At 44.0% G+C, this 17,551-nt stretch overlaps 1 protein-coding gene and 1 long non-coding RNA gene across 4 annotated transcripts; one reads left to right on the top strand and one right to left on the bottom strand.

Annotated features, from left to right (window-relative positions):
* Nucleotides 1-334: 334 nt before the first annotated feature.
* On the top strand, nt 335-11,860 carry LOC306931105 (very-long-chain (3R)-3-hydroxyacyl-CoA dehydratase 4-like). Of its 3 annotated transcripts, none has more exons than XM_079512310.1 (7): nt 335-670; nt 2,871-2,977; nt 4,112-4,239; nt 6,007-6,119; nt 8,039-8,145; nt 10,520-10,660; nt 11,454-11,860. In XM_079512310.1, exons 2-7 carry the CDS (start codon nt 2,947-2,949, stop codon nt 11,534-11,536), a joined length of 603 nt encoding a protein of 200 aa, XP_079368436.1. In that variant the 5' UTR covers nt 335-670; nt 2,871-2,946; the 3' UTR covers nt 11,537-11,860. The 3 variants fall into 3 exon arrangements, with proteins under 3 accessions (XP_079368436.1, XP_079368435.1, XP_079368434.1); XM_079512309.1 differs by having other exon boundaries at nt 335-978; XM_079512308.1 differs by having other exon boundaries at nt 335-982.
* On the bottom strand, nt 6,151-16,975 carry LOC306931107. The gene is made up of 4 exons (XR_013790968.1): nt 16,840-16,975; nt 16,004-16,142; nt 8,869-8,961; nt 6,151-6,282 (listed from the first exon to the last, which is right to left on the bottom strand). It is a non-coding gene; the product is annotated as an uncharacterized lncRNA (long non-coding RNA).
* Between the last annotated feature and the right edge of the window lie 576 nt (nt 16,976-17,551).

Raw genomic sequence — 17,551 nt, 5'->3', positions numbered from 1 at the left:
TGCATCATACCTAAACAATGGACCTGGTTTTAGCATTTTTGTGTCAACAATTACAGTCTATGGTCAATAACGAAGCTGTTCGGCAGTTCGGCCTATGGGATCTGTTGCCACAGTTCGCTGGTGGGTGCCATAGGTGGGTGCAGCTGGTGCTTAGAATATACCTGGAATATACTCTGAGCTGGTGGTTCAAAAGGCTGTTGTCATGGTTACGGTATACCCACAGGCTATGGGATTGGGCTAAACTGCTACGAAAACCACTGTTGCCATGTCCGCTTATTATAAGCGATATTGGGCTTCATTTTCTGGGGCTTTGCTTGTTTCTATGGTTGTTTATTTGGGCTTCATAATGTTGTTTAAACCAGTTTTCTCAAACGTTTTCAAGCCAATGACCACCAAATAATCTGCAGACTTTACCACTACCAGGGACCACTCCACACCCGTCCACCCCTCTTTCACCATACAAGGATTTCTTTGAAAATAGCGTAGATTGGTTGCTTGTTTCTCTCTCAAAATCTGCCAACACTGGTGATAACGTTAGTACGCAGATGGATCTATGAGATGGATAAGTGCAATGATGAATGAAGTGAACGTCGTGTTATTACTTAGCAGCAGCACAACAAGCCTAATAGCTGTCTGAAAAACAACATAAACTTCTCTTATCACTCATCAGGTAATGACACGGTCATGCCACGGTAGCACTAGCGTTCAAATCGCCCAACACCTTGGTAAAAGCGCCCAGGCCAGCTCAGCCGACCCGCTAACTGTCCGTTTGCTGTGTGTGTGATGCATCGTTCACTGCTCACAAACTATAAGTCAAACATTTACTTGTTTCGCTCAGTCAGATGATGTGGAGCTGGAGCAGGACTTCTTCTTTCTAGAAGTTAACACGATGCTGTGATTAAAGGAAGGAACGGAAAACACCGTTTTTTTGCAGCTTTTTGTGGTGATTTCGCTCTGAAATAATAATAACAAAAATGAGTAGGTAAGTCTTGGAAAATATGTGTACTGTTTAGTACCTCGATGACAGCTTTAGCTAATAAGTTGTTTACAACAACAATGAGTTTTGACATGTTCATATCTACGAGAGATGTTAGCGCTCTCGCCCCTGTGGTCACTGCGGGGACACCAGCGGAGTCCTTTAGCTCCGAACATGTACAAACTGCAAAAATATAAGATGCTTACCCTGTTGCCCCAAACGTCAGAGAGGCCTACGGGGTGCTTGTATAATGTATTAGTCCGTAGTTCTCAATATAGAAGTGTTTAAATCCCGTCTGTGACCGATATTCTGTCGGGATCCAGTTCTCAATGGGCGTTAGTGCATCCGGTGAAAGCCGGAATTACGCTCAATGTAAACGGGAAGTAAACAAGGGGGGAAATTGCGTTCGACCACAGTCGAGATGAAAGCACTTCTTTATAGACAACTATGGACTAATACATTGCGCAAACACGCCGCTCGTCTTCTTAACATGTAGGGCAAGCGGATAAGCACCTTTATAATTTGCATTCGTACATGTTCTGAGCGCTGCGGGCTTTACTTGTGACCGTGCAGTGACCACAGCAAAACATTACGGGTTGCAACATTTCCCGATGCACAAGGAATGTTTGGCCATAGGTCAGGGCGTGGTGTTCCAATTAATTAGTTGGAGGGTAATGTGATTGTGATGTGAATCATGCATGATGAGAGAGATAGAGTGGTAGGGATTTGGTATGGACTAGTATATTAATAATAATAATGAACTATCTTATCATTTATCTTATCATTATTTCTCTTAGACATATCCAGTATTTCCTTTCTCTTTTAATGTTCTTCTCTTATACTCTTTTCAATACAGTAGCAAATTACTTAAAAAAAAAAAAATCAATTATATTACAAAGATCCTGTATTTTCTTCTCTTTTTTACGCGCCCTCTGTTTGCACCATGATTCAAATTGCGATTTTATCGTGATGTAAATTGTTACCAGTTTTTATCGATTTTCGATTCATGATATATCGTTACATGCCTAACTGTGTATGCATGGTTTAAAGTCGTCAGTCGCCACGACTGATTGCAGTCATTTGGATTCCATAGACGCCAGCATGTATCCTAAGGAAGCATGTAGTGCAGCGAGAATAGCCGATCTACAAGCTCTCAATGCGTCATGCATTGAGAGCTTGTAGACAGGCTATTTTCGGTTATTATTTACGATTTAGAGCATTTGATTCATTGAATGTTTTTATTTCACAGTATGAAGAATGGGTACATTTCAGACGAAAGCACAAGTCAATACAAAAACGGTTACTCTGTGGACCATCCATGATTAAGCATTACACTTATTTACAACAGGGTCCACCTTTTTCAATTCATCAGAACGACGTACAAATATACACTATAAAACACAGGAAATCAACATATAAAGAAAGGAAACGAGCCCAAAATGACATTTTTTTTACCAGCCACACACACACACACACACACACACACACACACACACACACACACACACACACACACACACACACACACACACACACACACACAGCAGTATGTAGAACAGCAGAAACAATATTACTAAAACATCATCATTTTACATATACCTGTAGAGGGTATGCGCGTGACATCATCATACCCGGAAGTTATGAAGAACGCCTAACTGTTAGTGGCAAAAAAAACTACTTTCTGGCGTTGACGGTCCATACATCCAAACAGAAAAGTCCTATCACTTTATGCATGCACATACCCTCTATTGTGTTGATTGTTTAGCAAAACGGTGCTAGTGTGGGTGGGGCCTTTCGCACCGTTTCACAAATGGCACATTTTGGCATTTTTTTCCAGCGGTGACATTTCATTTAGCTTTAATCCACGCATTGTTTGTTTGTCTCCACACTACAGGCTCAGCATCGGGTGTGCGTACTCGTTCACATACAACCTGTTCCAGTTCTGTGGACACACATGGCTGCTGGCAAACATGACCGCCAGGATCCTCTCCTTTGGTCGAGGTGAGACATTCTTCCTTGGGACACACATACTGGTATTTCGGGGGAATCTGTATCTAGACAGGCAGTCATAGAGGTAGGAAGGTTTGGGACATATCTAGACAGGCAGTCATAGAGGTAGGAAGGTTTGGGACATATCTAGACAGGCAGTCAGGGACATATCTAGGCAGGCAGTCAATGGAGGTAGGAAGGTTTGGGACATATCTAGACAGGCAGTCAGGGACATATCTAGGCAGGCAGTCAGAGGTAGGAAGGTCTGGGACATATCTAGACAGGCAGTCAGGGACATATCTAGGCAGGCAGTCAGAGGTAGGAAGGTTTGGGACATATCTAGACAGGCAGTCATAGAGGTAGGAAGGTTTGGGACATATCTAGACAGGCAGTCAGGGACATATCTAGGCAGGCAGTCAATGGAGGTAGGAAGGTTTGGGACTATGCAGGTAGTCATGGAGGTAGTTAGGTGCGAGACTATTGAGAGCTTTACAGACATGTAGTGTTCCTGGTTCAGAACAACAAAACCGTCATAGGTGAAGGCGCTCTCTACTCAGGGAGTCAAGTTGAGTCTCTGTAGCTGATGGGTGCAGATTCTTGAAGATCAATGGAAAAAGGGGAATATCCATCCATCTTCAACCGCTTATCCGTAGTCGGGTCGCGGGGGCAACAGCTCCACCAGAGTGCTCCAGACTTCCCTCTCCAGAGCAACATTAGTGACTTCCTCCTGGGGGATTCCGAGACATTCCAAGGCCAGTGAGTCGATGTGTTTCCTCCAACTGCGCCTTGGTCTGCCCCGGGGTCTCCTCCCAGTGGGACGTGCGTCGAGGACCTCCCTAGGGAGGCGCCCGAGAGGCATCCTAACCAGATGCCCGAACCACCTCAGCTGGCTCCTTTCCAGGCGAAGGAGCAGCGGTTCTACTCAGAGTCTCTCTCGTGTGACTGAACTTCTCACCCTATCTCTAAGGGAGATGCCAGCCACCCGTCAAAAGAAAACTCATTTTGGCCGCTTGTATTCGCGACTCTCTTAATAAAGTTTGAGTTTCTTTATTTCATCACGAGCAGTCTAGAGAAACAAACGCGTTTCGGGCACGCAGGCCGTGTTCCTGGTTCATTCATGTTGTTGTTGTTGTTGTTGTTTTGCAGGCGCGTTGGCAGACACCTTCTATGCCGTCGGGGTGGTGATGACTCTCTGCCAGATGCTGTCCGTGCTGGAGCTGTTCCACATCGCTGACGAGATCGAGCAGAGCAGGCTCATACCTCGCCTGGTCCAAGTGTGTATTGATCTGTGTAAAACCCTGTCCTCCTTAAGAGCCTGGTCCAAGTGTGTATGGTCTATACCCTGTCCTCCTTAAGAGACAGTCTTTAAAGCCTGGTCCAAGTGTGTATGGTCTATACCCTGTCCTCCTTAAGAGACAGTCTTTAAAGCCTGGTCCAAGTGTGTATGGTCTATACCCTGTCCTCCTTAAGAGACAGTCTTTAAAGCCTGGTCCAAGTGTGTATGGTCTATACCCTGTCCTCCTTAAGAGACAGTCTTTAAAGCCTGGTCCAAGTGTGTATGGTCTATACCCTGTCCTCCTTAAGAGACAGTCTTTAAAGCCTGGTCCAAGTGTGTATGGTCTATACCCTGTCCTCCTTAAGAGACAGTCTTTAAAGCCTGGTCCAAGTGTGTATGGTCTATACCCTGTCCTCCTTAAGAGACAGTCTTTAAAGCCTGGTCCAAGTGTGTATGGTCTATACCCTGTCCTCCTTAAGAGACAGTCTTTAAAGCCTGGTCCAAGTGTGTATGGTCTATACCCTGTCCTCCTTAAGAGACAGTCTTTAAAGCCTGGTCCAAGTGTGTATGGTCTATACCCTGTCCTCCTTAAGAGACAGTCTTTAAAGCCTGGTCCAAGTGTGTATGGTCTATACCCTGTCCTCCTTAAGAGACGGTCTTTAAAGCCTGGTCCAAGTGTGTATGGTCTATACCCTGTCCTCCTTAAGAGACAGTCTTTAAAGCCTGGTCCAAGTGTGTATGGTCTATACCCTGTCCTCCTTAAGAGACAGTCTTTAAAGCCTGGTCCAAGTGTGTATGGTCTATACCCTGTCCTCCTTAAGAGACAGTCTTTAAAGCCTGGTCCAAGTGTGTATGGTCTATACCCTGTCCTCCTTAAGAGACAGTCTTTAAAGCCTGGTCCAAGTGTGTATGGTCTATACCCTGTCCTCCTTAAGAGACAGTCTTTAAAGCCTGGTCCAAGTGTGTATGGTCTATACCCTGTCCTCCTTAAGAGACGGTCTTTAAAGCCTGGTCCAAGTGTGTATGGTCTATACCCTGTCCTCCTTAAGAGACAGTCTTTAAAGCCTGGTCCAAGTGTGTATGGTCTATACCCTGTCCTCCTTAAGAGACAGTCTTTAAAGCCTGGTCCAAGTGTGTATGGTCTATACCCTGTCCTCCTTAAGAGACAGTCTTTAAAGCCTGGTCCAAGTGTGTATGGTCTATACCCTGTCCTCCTTAAGAGACAGTCTTTAAAGCCTGGTCCAAGTGTGTATGGTCTATACCCTGTCCTCCTTAAGAGACAGTCTTTAAAGCCTGGTCCAAGTGTGATACAGCAGTGGTGGAAAAAGTACTAAATGTTTTTACTTAACCCATTTAGGCCTGATGTCGAAATTTAAAAAAAAAACTTTTTTAAAATGTATTTTTTTCTCAGTGGTTCTCAATATTTCATGTCAAGGATCCCAAAAATTATATGTAATATGCCGCCGACCCCCCCCATCTGAAAATCTGTTGTTCCAGGGACACCCCCCCCCCCCCCCCCCCAGAAGCAAAGATTTGAGTTTAAAACTGAAACTCTGAAAGAATATATATTCAAAGATTTGAGGCACATTTTCACGATTTTTCAAAAATAGCAGACCCACAAGCTCGTAGCGCGGCACTCGGTGCCACGCTATGAGCTTGTAGATCTGCTATTTTTCAATAGCTAAAATATAATGTTTAAAACACAAAGGGGTTCCCGCCCCCAAAATGGGTTAATGAATACGGTGTTGTCTTTTCCACCTCGCAGGTGGTGGAGAGGAACCTGTTGCTGTTCCTGGTGATCATCAGCCTAGAAGACCTCCAGAGCAGTCCAATTGTGTGTGTCCAGTTCATGCTGTGGAACATCCTCGACCTGTTGAGGTGTGTGTACCCAACTCCTTACTGCTGTGGTCCACGATCCACTTTGACTGCCGCCCAGTGGTCATTGGAGGTAGGCAGTTAGCTTGGAAATGACTGGATTACTACTCATTTTACGTCTGGTCTCCCCAGGCCCGGTTCATCCTACAGGCCGACGAAGCAACGGCTTCGAGCGCCATGGGGGAGGGGCGCCAAAAAAAAAAAAAAAAAAAAAAACATTTATTTTTTTATTTATTTTTAAACATTTCTTTTACTCTGTCCCAACTCTGTCTGCACCGTGTCCCCCCAGTGCCCCCCCAGTGCCTCCCCAGTGCCCCCCCAGTGCCTCCCCAGTGCCTCCCCAGTGTCTCCCCAGTGCCAGTGTCCCGCCAGTGCCTCCACAGAGCCTCCACAGAGCCTCCCCAGTGCCTCCCCAATGGACCCCCAGTGCCTCCACAAAAAAAAAAAAAAAAAATGAAAATTCACGCATAGGATCCGAACATCGGATGTTTGGTCAAAACCACGGACAGCGTCGTGGTTTCAGAGAAAATGAGCGAGGGAAAATCAATTCTGTCCATTGGTCAACATTTAGTGATGTGAACATAAAGCTGAAGTCAGTGTTTTTCTAAATGGACAGTGGACCATCAATGGCCCGACATGGATTACAGTCGCCACGACAGATTTCAGTCATTTGAATTCCATAGAAGTCAGCATGTTGCACAGTGAAAATAGCCGATCTACAAGCTCTGTAGTGCTTGAGAGCTTGTAGACAGGCTATTTTAGTAGATAGGCTTAATCCATTCTGGGCAGGAAGTCGGGAACCCCTTTTGGTGTTAGCATTATGTTATGCTTTAGCTATTGAAAAATAGCAGATCTACAAGCTCATAGCGCGCCACCGAGTGGCGCGCTACGAGCTTGTAGGTCTGCTATTTTTTGAAAAATCGAAGAACGACTGACATAGAAACATAGCTTTTTCAGAAAACTGTCAGGATGTAGAAGACATTTTTAGAATCTGATCTCAGGTCAAAATGGGTTAAACGAGCCAATGAAAGCAATATGAAAAGAGAGCAACAACATGCACATCCCCAACCCTTAAGTTTGCTGAGCAACGAACAGGAAAGAACAAAATGAAACGCTCCGCACACCGAACGCTCCAAAGCGACAGATGCTTTTACACCGAGCGCTTCAATGCGAGTATGTGTCAGATGATTCTTTTATCGTACCAGAATGATCTGCGTGACGTTTGGAGCACACAGGGCTCTTCTTCACACTAAAGCGAACACGCTGGAACGCCAATCTTTATACGCAACCCACAAAAACAATCAACGCGATCACATGGAATGCAGTACAGCTGTAGACATTTTCTCACGTGACCAAAACAAGTCGGGATGGTAAAAGACATATTAAGAGTAGTCATCTTTCTGATGTATTTCAACTGCGTATGACAATCGTGTATGTCACTTTACTATGATGACTCTTTTTAAAAGACACGTGACCAAAACAAGTTATGGTAAAAGACTCTTTTACCATCCTGAATTGTTTTGGTCATGCCCAATCAGTCACTAGCCTGCACCTGAGACGTTCCTTTTGACTGACACCAAGTTTAGAATAAGAATTGAATACCACAGAATATCAATACGAAGAAACGGTAGTAGTGGATGGAGAGAGGATTTTTGTCCAACCAAGAAACGGCAACCAATGGCTGCAAAGAGGGGGTTCGCTTAGGAAACGACGCCGGTGACACCGTTGCACAAATCACACATTAGGACACAATTATTCAGTCGGGAGATCGAAATGAAGCCCCCCCCCCCACCACCAGTAACAGTGGTGGGCTGCCACTGTTGCATGCATAGGGGAAGCACTGCATTTTAGTTCATAATATTTCTTTCCAAAGTATCGTAAAAGTATGTAATGTATGGAGTGTGTTGCCCCCCTGTGTTCAGGTATCCTCACCAACTCCTCTGCGTGATGAAAATGCCCTCCTTTGGCCTGCTGTGGGCTCGCTACACTCTGTGGATCCCTCTCTACGTCGTCTCCGTCATTACAGAAGGTATGACGCGCCGTTAGACTGCGCATGCATGCGCCGTTAGACTGCGCATGCATGCGCCGTTAGACTGCGAATGCATGCGCCGTTAGACTGCGAATGCATGCGCCGTTAGACTGCGCATGCATGCGCCGTTAGACTGCGAATGCATGCGCCGTTAGACTGCGAATGCATGCGCCGTTAGACTGCGCATGCATGTGCCGTTAGACTGCGAATGCATGCGCCGTTAGACTGCGAATGCATGCGCCGTTAGACTGCGAATGCATGCGCCGTTAGACTGCGCGTGCATGCGCCAGGCAGGGAATTAATTGACTGCATATTCATTTAACCCATTTTGGACTGAGGTCGATTAAAAAAAGGCTTCTAAATCCTAACTTTTTTTCTGAAAAACCCATGTTTCTATGTCAGTGGTGCTCAACCTTTTTCATGTCAAGGACCCTCAGAATTATCTCTATTGGGCCACGGACCCCCATCTCAAAATATGTAGTTCCAGGGACCCCCCCAGAAGCGAATATTTTAGTTAAAAATGTTCGCTCTGAAATATATATTCAAAGATTTGCGCCACATTCTCACGACTTTTCAAAAATAGCAGACCTATGAGCTTGTAGATCTGCTATTTTTCAATAGCTAAATTATAACATGTTTAAAACACCAAAAGGGGTTCCCGCCCAAAATGGGTTAAAGCAATACTTTTACCCCATCATTACTTTTTCATTGTCAATTACTCACCCTGTGAAGCCTTGGGATTCACGGAGATGTTTTAGTTTTTCTCGCCTTCCTTCCTTCACGGCGAATGGATGATCCAAAAACTACGAGAAATGCCTGATGAATCAAATGATATAGGATTAGAACAGGATTTAACGGCAGCAAAACAATGGCAAAATGTACTACTACTGGCCTGGGCCATGGCTCAGTGGTCCAGGCACCCAGTCTGGCAGTGTGCCGCGGGTTCGACTCCCGATCCCGACGGCCTTTACTGCATGTCTTCCCCCCATCTCTCTCCCCATTTCCTGTCAGCCTACTGTCTGTCCCTCCATAAAATATATAAAATAAAAGGTGAAAGCCACAAAAAAAAACGTTTAAAAAATGTACTACTGCTAAACTAGAAAACACACATTTTCACTCAAACGTCACTGTTTAACACACTTAGGATAAATAGGATCATGCACTAAGGTAGGAGCGAGCCTACGCACTCAGCATTTGTGCACAAAACTGTCGTTTATCCAAGTTATCCAAAGTTTCAGTGAAAAATGCGTTTGTTTTGGAAGTGCAGATAGATATGACTGGATAGAGTGCACTTGGATTATACTGTGAGAGCTGTGTTGTGTTTAGTTTTGCTGTGTTGTTCATCCTGGAAGCCCTATTTTTCTTCAAGTGAAGTTTGACTCTGTTCCACAGATGCACATTGGAAATATAAGCTTGTAGATGGGCTATTATCACACTCTTTCTCACGTAATATTTGACAATTTGGCCAAAAAAGTAATTCAATTGTAACGCGCCACCGAGTGGCGCGCTACGAGCTTGTAGGTCTGCTATCTTTGAAAAATCGAAGAACGACTGACATACATAGCTTTTTCATAAAACTGTCAGGATGTAGAAGACATTTTTAGAATCTGATCTCAGGTCAAAATGGGTTAAATACAGTACTTCTTCTTCAAATCTTCTTAGTTACCTTCCACCACTGCAAATGACCCTTGGGATGACCCCCCCCCCCCCACACACACACACACACACAAGCATATAGCTCGGGGCTGGGCAACTTTGACGATGGAGATCAGGGCCACTATATTTCCACACTCACTCCCTAGGGCCATATATTACTGTCGTAGGAAAAATAGCCGATCTACAAGCTCAAAACACGTCGCGCTGCGACACGTTTTGAGCTTGTAGATCGGCTATTTTTGCTATATTCGAATTGAAATCTTGAATTTTTGCTAAAATTTACATTTTTATGTCATTTCAAATGCCTTTAATTATACTTGTGTTGAAGCAATGAGCTACTAATTTAGACTGAAGTAATAACAGCGGGTCATGTTTGCATGTTGTGGAATAGTAACCGCTGAAACCAATATTATATCAGTATTCTGACATTAACCTGAGGGCCACATTAAGTGAAGGTGGGGGCCGCCAGTTGCCCACCCCTGATATAGCTTGTTGCTTAGCAGAAAAGGAAACGACACAATAAAAATGTAAAGATAGCCTATTTTAAAATGGCAGCTAGCTTCCTTACTTGGATTCCGGTGTAGTGTAGTTCCAGACTCCATATAGCATTCGGAGATTGTGGAATAGTTGTCTGGCTATACGCGAGACTATACGTAGCAGTAGACATTTTGTCACATCCTAACTGCTGTGCTGACATTGTGTGTGACGTGGCATCCAGGAATCACGGTGTACCAGGCGCTGCCCTACCTGGAGTCGTCCAGCAACAGTAGCACATACACCCAGCTGACCCTGCAGCCCGAGTCCCCTGGCTTCGACCTGCACATGCTGCTGAAGATGTACCTACCCATCCTCGCCGTTGGTGAGACACGCACACTGACACATGCACACACTGACACGCACGCGCACACACACACACACACACACACACTTAACTTAACCCCTTGTGTAGGGTTAAGTTTTACATGTATTTTCTCTAGCTTTGTTTGATTGGATCAGCAGCAAATTTGAACTGGAAACACATGACAAAGAGGGAACTGTTGTTCTATAAAGAGCCTAGATTTATTACCTCTCCATCAGGTGGAGAGGGAGAAAACAAGCATACACTTAACCGTATCACTGCCACCTGGTGGACGCAAATGCCAACGCTTGAACTGGCGACCCGGATCTACTTGGTTTTAGTGTGATCCATTTTAGATGCTAAATAGTTAGCGTCAATGCTAGCGAGCTAAAATGAGGCCATCCTTGCTCTAGAAAGCGTCAATGTTCCAATCGGGATCACCGGGCAATCAGAAAAGACCTCCGAACGTCGGGCGTTTTGTCAAAACCACGGATCCGGTTTGATATCAATAATAAAGCTTATATGACGGAACGTTTTGTCACGAGCACAAGTACATACAGAGATGTTTAACTAAAGGATCATACATAGTCTGGATTTTCGGTGGTTAGGTGACCACCGAACTACAACATGACGTCACGAGCCGCGGTGAAGAGCAAACCACCGCCACCGCTCCAGCCCTTCTCTCTGTTTTTACTCACCACCGCTCAACGTTATTTCAGCTCCGGTGGTCACCTCACCACCGGAGCGGTGGTCACCTCAGCACCGAAAAACCAGACTATGAATAGGCCTTTACTTGTCGTCACTGTCTTCTCAGGTGCTGGTGTCACAGTGTGGCAGCTGTTGAAGGAACGCAGACAGCAGTTGGACAAGTGGAACAAGAAGCATAAAAGGAAGTGACATGTAATGGTGGACATCCTCTCAACACTCTGACGCTGGAATCTATCTTTTACCTATAAAGACCGGAGGCCTATTCTACAGTACAAATGTCTTCTAAATCAATTTTCAGAAAAACCTATGTTGCCATATCAGTGGTGCTTGAACTTTGCCATTGGCGGCTTTGGCCACCGACTCCCATATCCAAATATGTGCATATGTTGCAATTTTGTACTTATTTTGTTACATGCATCCTAATGTCATTGTATAATTGTGTTTCCTTTTCTTGGTGTTCTGTGTAAAGCACATTGAATTGCCTTGTAGTTGAAATATACTAAACAAAAACCATTGCCTTGCCCCTGGTAGACCGTTATTAAAACTGTATTTAGTTGTTGTGACAGTATGTTGAAGAATGTATGATGTACATTTTTGGGGGGAGTTTGACATTCGGCTCAAGACACAGACATACTCAAATACTAAAACTAAAACATTGACATCTGGTCACGACGTAGGTGTGAGGGCCGCGTAGTGGCCCAAACTCTAGATGTGAGGGCCAATAATCAATACTGCAGTAAAGGTCTATAGTAAAAGTCTGGAATTCTAAATGTACTTGAGTACAAAAAAAAAGTACAAAAGTATTGGTATCAAAATGTACTTAAAGTACCAAAAGTAGAAAATTATCATTATGCAGAATGTCTCATTTCAAGTTTTCAAATGTAAAAAAAATCTGACAATAGCAGACAGCGAGCTTGTAGGTCTGCTATTTTTGAAAAATCGAAGAACGACTGGCATAGAAACATAGCTTTTTCAGAAAACTGTCAGGATGTAGAAGACATTTTGAGAATCTGATCTCAGGTCAAAATGGGTTAACCATTGCTTTGTGTACATTTATGGAGAAGTATGGAGGGTGTTAGAAAACTACAAACATCATCAATCAAAATAACTTATTATGAATGAATTTTATTTTCAGATTAGGCATGCAGTCTATAGGGTTGGATTTACAAACCCTACACATCACATCAGCGAGTGTGGTTTAAAGTTAATTAGGCTAGTTGTGATCATAAGATTTACTGTAAACCCTATCAGTCAGTCGGTTTAAAGTTTATTTAGTTGCGATCATAAGATTTACAAACGCTACACATAAGACAGTCAGTCGGAGAGTGTGGTTTAAAGTTTAACAATATAAATTGACTGCTACAATAACCTTAATAATGGAGACAATACACCATAAATAAATACTGAAACCAGATATAATCATTAGGGAGGTGTATGCATGTACTATGTGTACCATGTAAACTCTTCATTTCCATTTTCCAGCCATATCGTTGGGAAAAAAATATTTTTTTGAAAATAATTTGGCGACCCCCGAGGGGTCGCGATCCACGGGTTGAGAACCCCTGATTTTGGAACAATGTTTGTTTCCTCCTCAGTTGTAAAACAACATTGACATGTTTAATCATTTGGTGTCATACTAATACACTAAAACTAATTGTTTAGTTTTAGTGTTCAGTTATATTAATACATAACATATAGTTATATTTATAAATATATACATATAAATCAAACATCAGATAATACCTGCTAGCAGTGTGGCTTGTTTCAAAGTCGGAACAAACCAGCCGCTCCCGCTCTGCCCCAGGCCAGCACCATATTACAAAGCAAGCAACAAAACGTGTGTGTGTGTGTGTGTGTGTGTGTGTGTGTGTGTGTGTGTGTGTGTGTGTGTGTGTGTGTGTCAGGAGTCAGGACCAGTGGTGGAAAGTACATTTTGCTCAAGTAGCCTACTGTAAAATGTTTTTTTTTTTTTTAATTTCCACTTTTCTATATACACTGTTACTTCTACTCCACATCTCAGAGGCAAATATTGTACTTATATTCAACTACAATGACTAGTTAGTTACTTTTAATTATTATTGCAAAACATATATTAACCGCTTCAGCCCTATTTTATACATTTCATACAAGTCATCTGTGACTGTGACATAACTTACTGGTAAATCATTTTGAAAGTAGCTCTCACGTCATAAAAGTGTGGTCACCCCTGGACTAGGGTACCTACCCTAGGGGTATTCTCTCTAATTATTTTTATCCCACAATATTTGTAACCCAATGTAACCCGGTGCCAATGTCTAAGCCGTAACCCTGGGCGATACTCTCCCTCTGCCAACCTGGGGAGAGCCCTGGACTGAGCTCATGCTTTAGCTTGTAGATCTACTATTTCCACTATTTAGATGTTTTTGAGGGGTATACCCAGGGCCGGATTAACACCTCTGAGGGCCCCTGGGCACTGAAGCTCGAATGGCCCCCCTTCACGCGTGCGCAACATTTTTGCTGTTTTGGAGCCGTTTTGGGGCAGTTTTATGCCGTTATATTGGCCTATTTCCGGTCGCCTACCCCACCCAGAGTGACAGCCAATCTAGCGCATTGTTGCTGCTTTACACACAATTGCACTTTTCAGCTGCCCTTCTCACCAACAATAAAACACTAATCTTTTTAGACACCATTTATTTCATTCGGATTAGCAGGGAAATGTTCTGTGGAGCTAAAAAAAAAAAGGAAAAAAAATGTATATATATTTTTTTTAGGGGCCCCTGGTGCCCAAGGGCCCCTGGGCACGTGCCCAAAGTGCCCATATGGTAGATCCGGCCCTGTTTCTTATTGTTCTCCTATTGTTCTTTCCTCTCTAGTGTTCACCACTGCTGCTTTTCATACTGAACAAACTACCTGTTTTCTGTGCCTCTCCTCCCAAATCAGCACCACCAGCTGCTGACTCATGAGCAGTGATTGACACCAATTAGGGGTTTTGACAGCACAAAAGGTTGAATCTAATTGATAATGGTTAACAATAGTTTTCTACCCAATGAATGACAGGTGATGTGATGTCTCGCCTGCCTGATTAGAACACGTCCATGTTCATCTGTTGCATACTATACAAGTCTACACATTTTCACTTGTGAAAATCCCAAAGTACTATATTTTACCAATGCATTCAATACATTTAGATTTTCATTAGATTTAAGTAAAACGTTCTTATCCGATATTCAAAGTGAAACGTGTTTCACGTTTCCCACTGAGCCTTTTTGTAGTCTAATAGACGTCTAAATGGTAAAAGAAAATGTCTAAAAACTGGGGTAAAAATTGTCTAAAAATAAAAAAAAACTTTCATTTTTAGACAATTTTTACCCCATCATTTAGAAAATTGCTCAGTGGGTTGCTTTAATCCATTTTGGGGTGGGGAACCCCTTTTGGTGTTTTAAATATTATGTTATAATTTAGATCTACGGTGGCGCGCTACGAGCTTTTAGGTCTGCTATTTAAAACCTTTGCTTCTGTAGAACGCCACAACGGTAAGGCCTTCCGGTCTGATTTACGGATATGTTATAGAGCTCCACGAGACGCACGCGTGGAACTGTAGTACGTCCTCGGGCGACCTTTCTAGTCGACATGGCGCGCGCGAACGTTCCACTACACCGAGTGGCGCGCTACGAGCTTGTAGATCTGCTATTTAAAACCTTTGCTTCTGTAGAACGCCACAACGGTAAGGCCTTCCGGTCTGATTTACGGATATGTTATAGAGCTCCACGAGACGCACGCGTGGAACTGTAGTACGTCCTCGGGCGACCTTTCTAGTCGACATGGCGCGCGCGAACGTTCCACTACACCGAGTGGCGCGCTACGAGCTTTTAGGTCTGCTATTTAAAACCTTTGCTTCTGTAGAACGCCACAACGGTAAGGCCTTCCGGTCTGATTTACGGATATGTTATAGAGCTCCACGAGACGCACGCGTGGAACTGTAGTACGTCCTCGGGCGACCTTTCTAGTCGACATGGCGCGCGCGAACGTTCCACTACACCGAGTGGCGCGCTACGAGCTTGTAGATCTGCTATTTAAAACCTTTGCTTCTGTAGAACGCCACAACGGTAAGGCCTTCCGGTCTGATTTACGGATATGTTATAGAGCTCCACGAGACGCACGCGTGGAACTGTAGTACGTCCTCGGGCGACCTTTCTAGTCGACATGGCGCGCGCAAACGTTCCACTACACCGAGTGGCGCGCTACGAGCTTTTAGGTCTGCTATTTAAAACCTTTGCTTCTGTAGAACGCCACAACGGTAAGGCCTTCCGGTCTGATTTACGGATATGTTATAGAGCTCCACGAGACGCACGCGTGGAACTGTAGTACGTCCTCGGGCGACCTTTCTAGTCGACATGGCGCGCGCGAACGTTCCACTACACCGAGTGGCGCGCTACGAGCTTGTAGGTCTGCTATTTAAAACCTTTGCTTCTGTAGAACGCCACAACGGTAAGGCCTTCCGGTCTGATTTTCATATGTTATAGAGCCCAGCAACACCGGCCGACACCTCCAAGGCTTCCTGGGTGATGGCGAGGAGGAGGGCTGCCACGTCACCTCACAGTCCAACTGTCTGTATGTACGCCTCTGCTGTGCCTGAGGGAGGCACGCGCGCACACACACGCACGCGCACACACTCACCTGCCCAGGCCATTGATGCCAGACGACCCTCGGGCCAGGCACTGCAGCCTCAGCCTCTCCACGGGATCTGAACTCACACACAGACGTCTCTTGGCGTCCAGCGCCATCTCTCGGTCGTGCCTCGACGTCCTGGCCATGGCTGAACACACAGAGCACATTAATATAATGTGTAACATTATAGTGGATGCAGTTAGCTTAATGCTAATTCCGATTAGCATAGTTAGCTTCTTATCCATGCTACTGGTGACTGGTTTAGCACAATACAAACTCGGACTCATTACATAACATGCAAATCACACCACCACTCAATATAAAAATAAAACGTTGTCTTATAAAGCAGCATATACTTTGTTTACATTCAGACCCATGGCTTTGTACAACTACTGGCCAAAGTTTAAGTTCATATAGTTGTAAAACATTCACCATAAAAGCCAAAATCGCGACAGAGTCAGCTATTCATTCATTACTAACTATTTCACAGACCTTGATGTGACTGTTAGCTGTGATAAAGTAAAGTAAACAAAGTGATGATGAATGACACGACACGAAACACACACGTAGGATGTAGCTCTTCTCACAACATTGACGACACAGGTCGGTTCTTTATAAACGGGCATTTATTGGGCATTCTTCTCATCCCTCTGCTGTTCCATGCCGTGAGAACTATGTTCACACAAAATAATAAACACATAAACAATCAACAAATTACGTCGCAATACATAATATTGATCAAACAAAGAAATACAAAACATGTAGATTTGCGCGATGCGCAGGTGAACGTGTCCGTCAAAACACCACAATACAACACAACAAAGATAACTCTCAAATAATAATACCTCGTTGGCCGCTTGTTGTGTAAAGAGGTTCTTGATGCTTCTTGAGTTTCATACAGTCCTTTGAATGTCCTTTTGACCGTGTTTAATAACTTTAAACAGTTCAAACACACTACTCTGCTGCGAGTGTGCTTCCTTGTGCAGACCAGAGTCTGAATGAGTGAGAGAAATGTTTGTACCACCTGTGTGCAATGCCAGGCAATCATGCATCAATCAGTCAATCAATCATGGTCCAGTGTTGCTACTGACAGACAGGGAACTTGGTTCTGCCTCAGAAAGTTATCATCACATCATGTTTACATTTTTAACCTCATATGAAATCAATTATGAACCACATATTTATTATTGTATCATGACATTATTATGAATTATGCTTTATGAACTTATGACCATGAATTGTTGTATTTTAGCTATTTTAGTCTTTTTAAAGTAAGCATTTTAATAGCAGCACTTACATAGGAAGTCAGAGAAACGAATCAAAGAAAAGACCGTTATCTGCCAGTGGAATTCAGAACAGCGCCACAGCCCATCCACATGTATGTGGCAGCGGTGGCCGAACGGATAGCGGCGCGGTCTAGATACCGGAAGGTTCCCAGTTCGAATCAGCCGTCCGACACGTTAAAATTACCACCGCTGAAATGCCCTTGAACAAGGCATCAACCACTACGATGAAATGTGTTCTATGAGCAGGGCCTGGCTGGAAACAAGTTCTTGA

The sequence above is a fragment of the Electrona antarctica genome, assembly GCF_951216825.1.
Source record: "Electrona antarctica genome assembly, chromosome: 10".
NCBI lineage: Eukaryota > Metazoa > Chordata > Actinopteri > Myctophiformes > Myctophidae > Electrona > Electrona antarctica.
The sequence above is the reverse complement of the archived record's forward strand: the minus strand, read 5'-3'. Positions and strand labels throughout refer to the sequence as shown.

Bases quoted from the DNA above. Each gene is read 5' to 3' on its own strand.
- LOC306931105 (XM_079512308.1), top strand. The intron at 6,120-8,038 runs GTGTGTGTACCC...CCCTGTGTTCAG, and splicing joins AACATCCTCGACCTGTTGAG to GTATCCTCACCAACTCCTCT. The intron at 10,661-11,453 runs GTGAGACACGCA...CTGTCTTCTCAG, and splicing joins CCTACCCATCCTCGCCGTTG to GTGCTGGTGTCACAGTGTGG.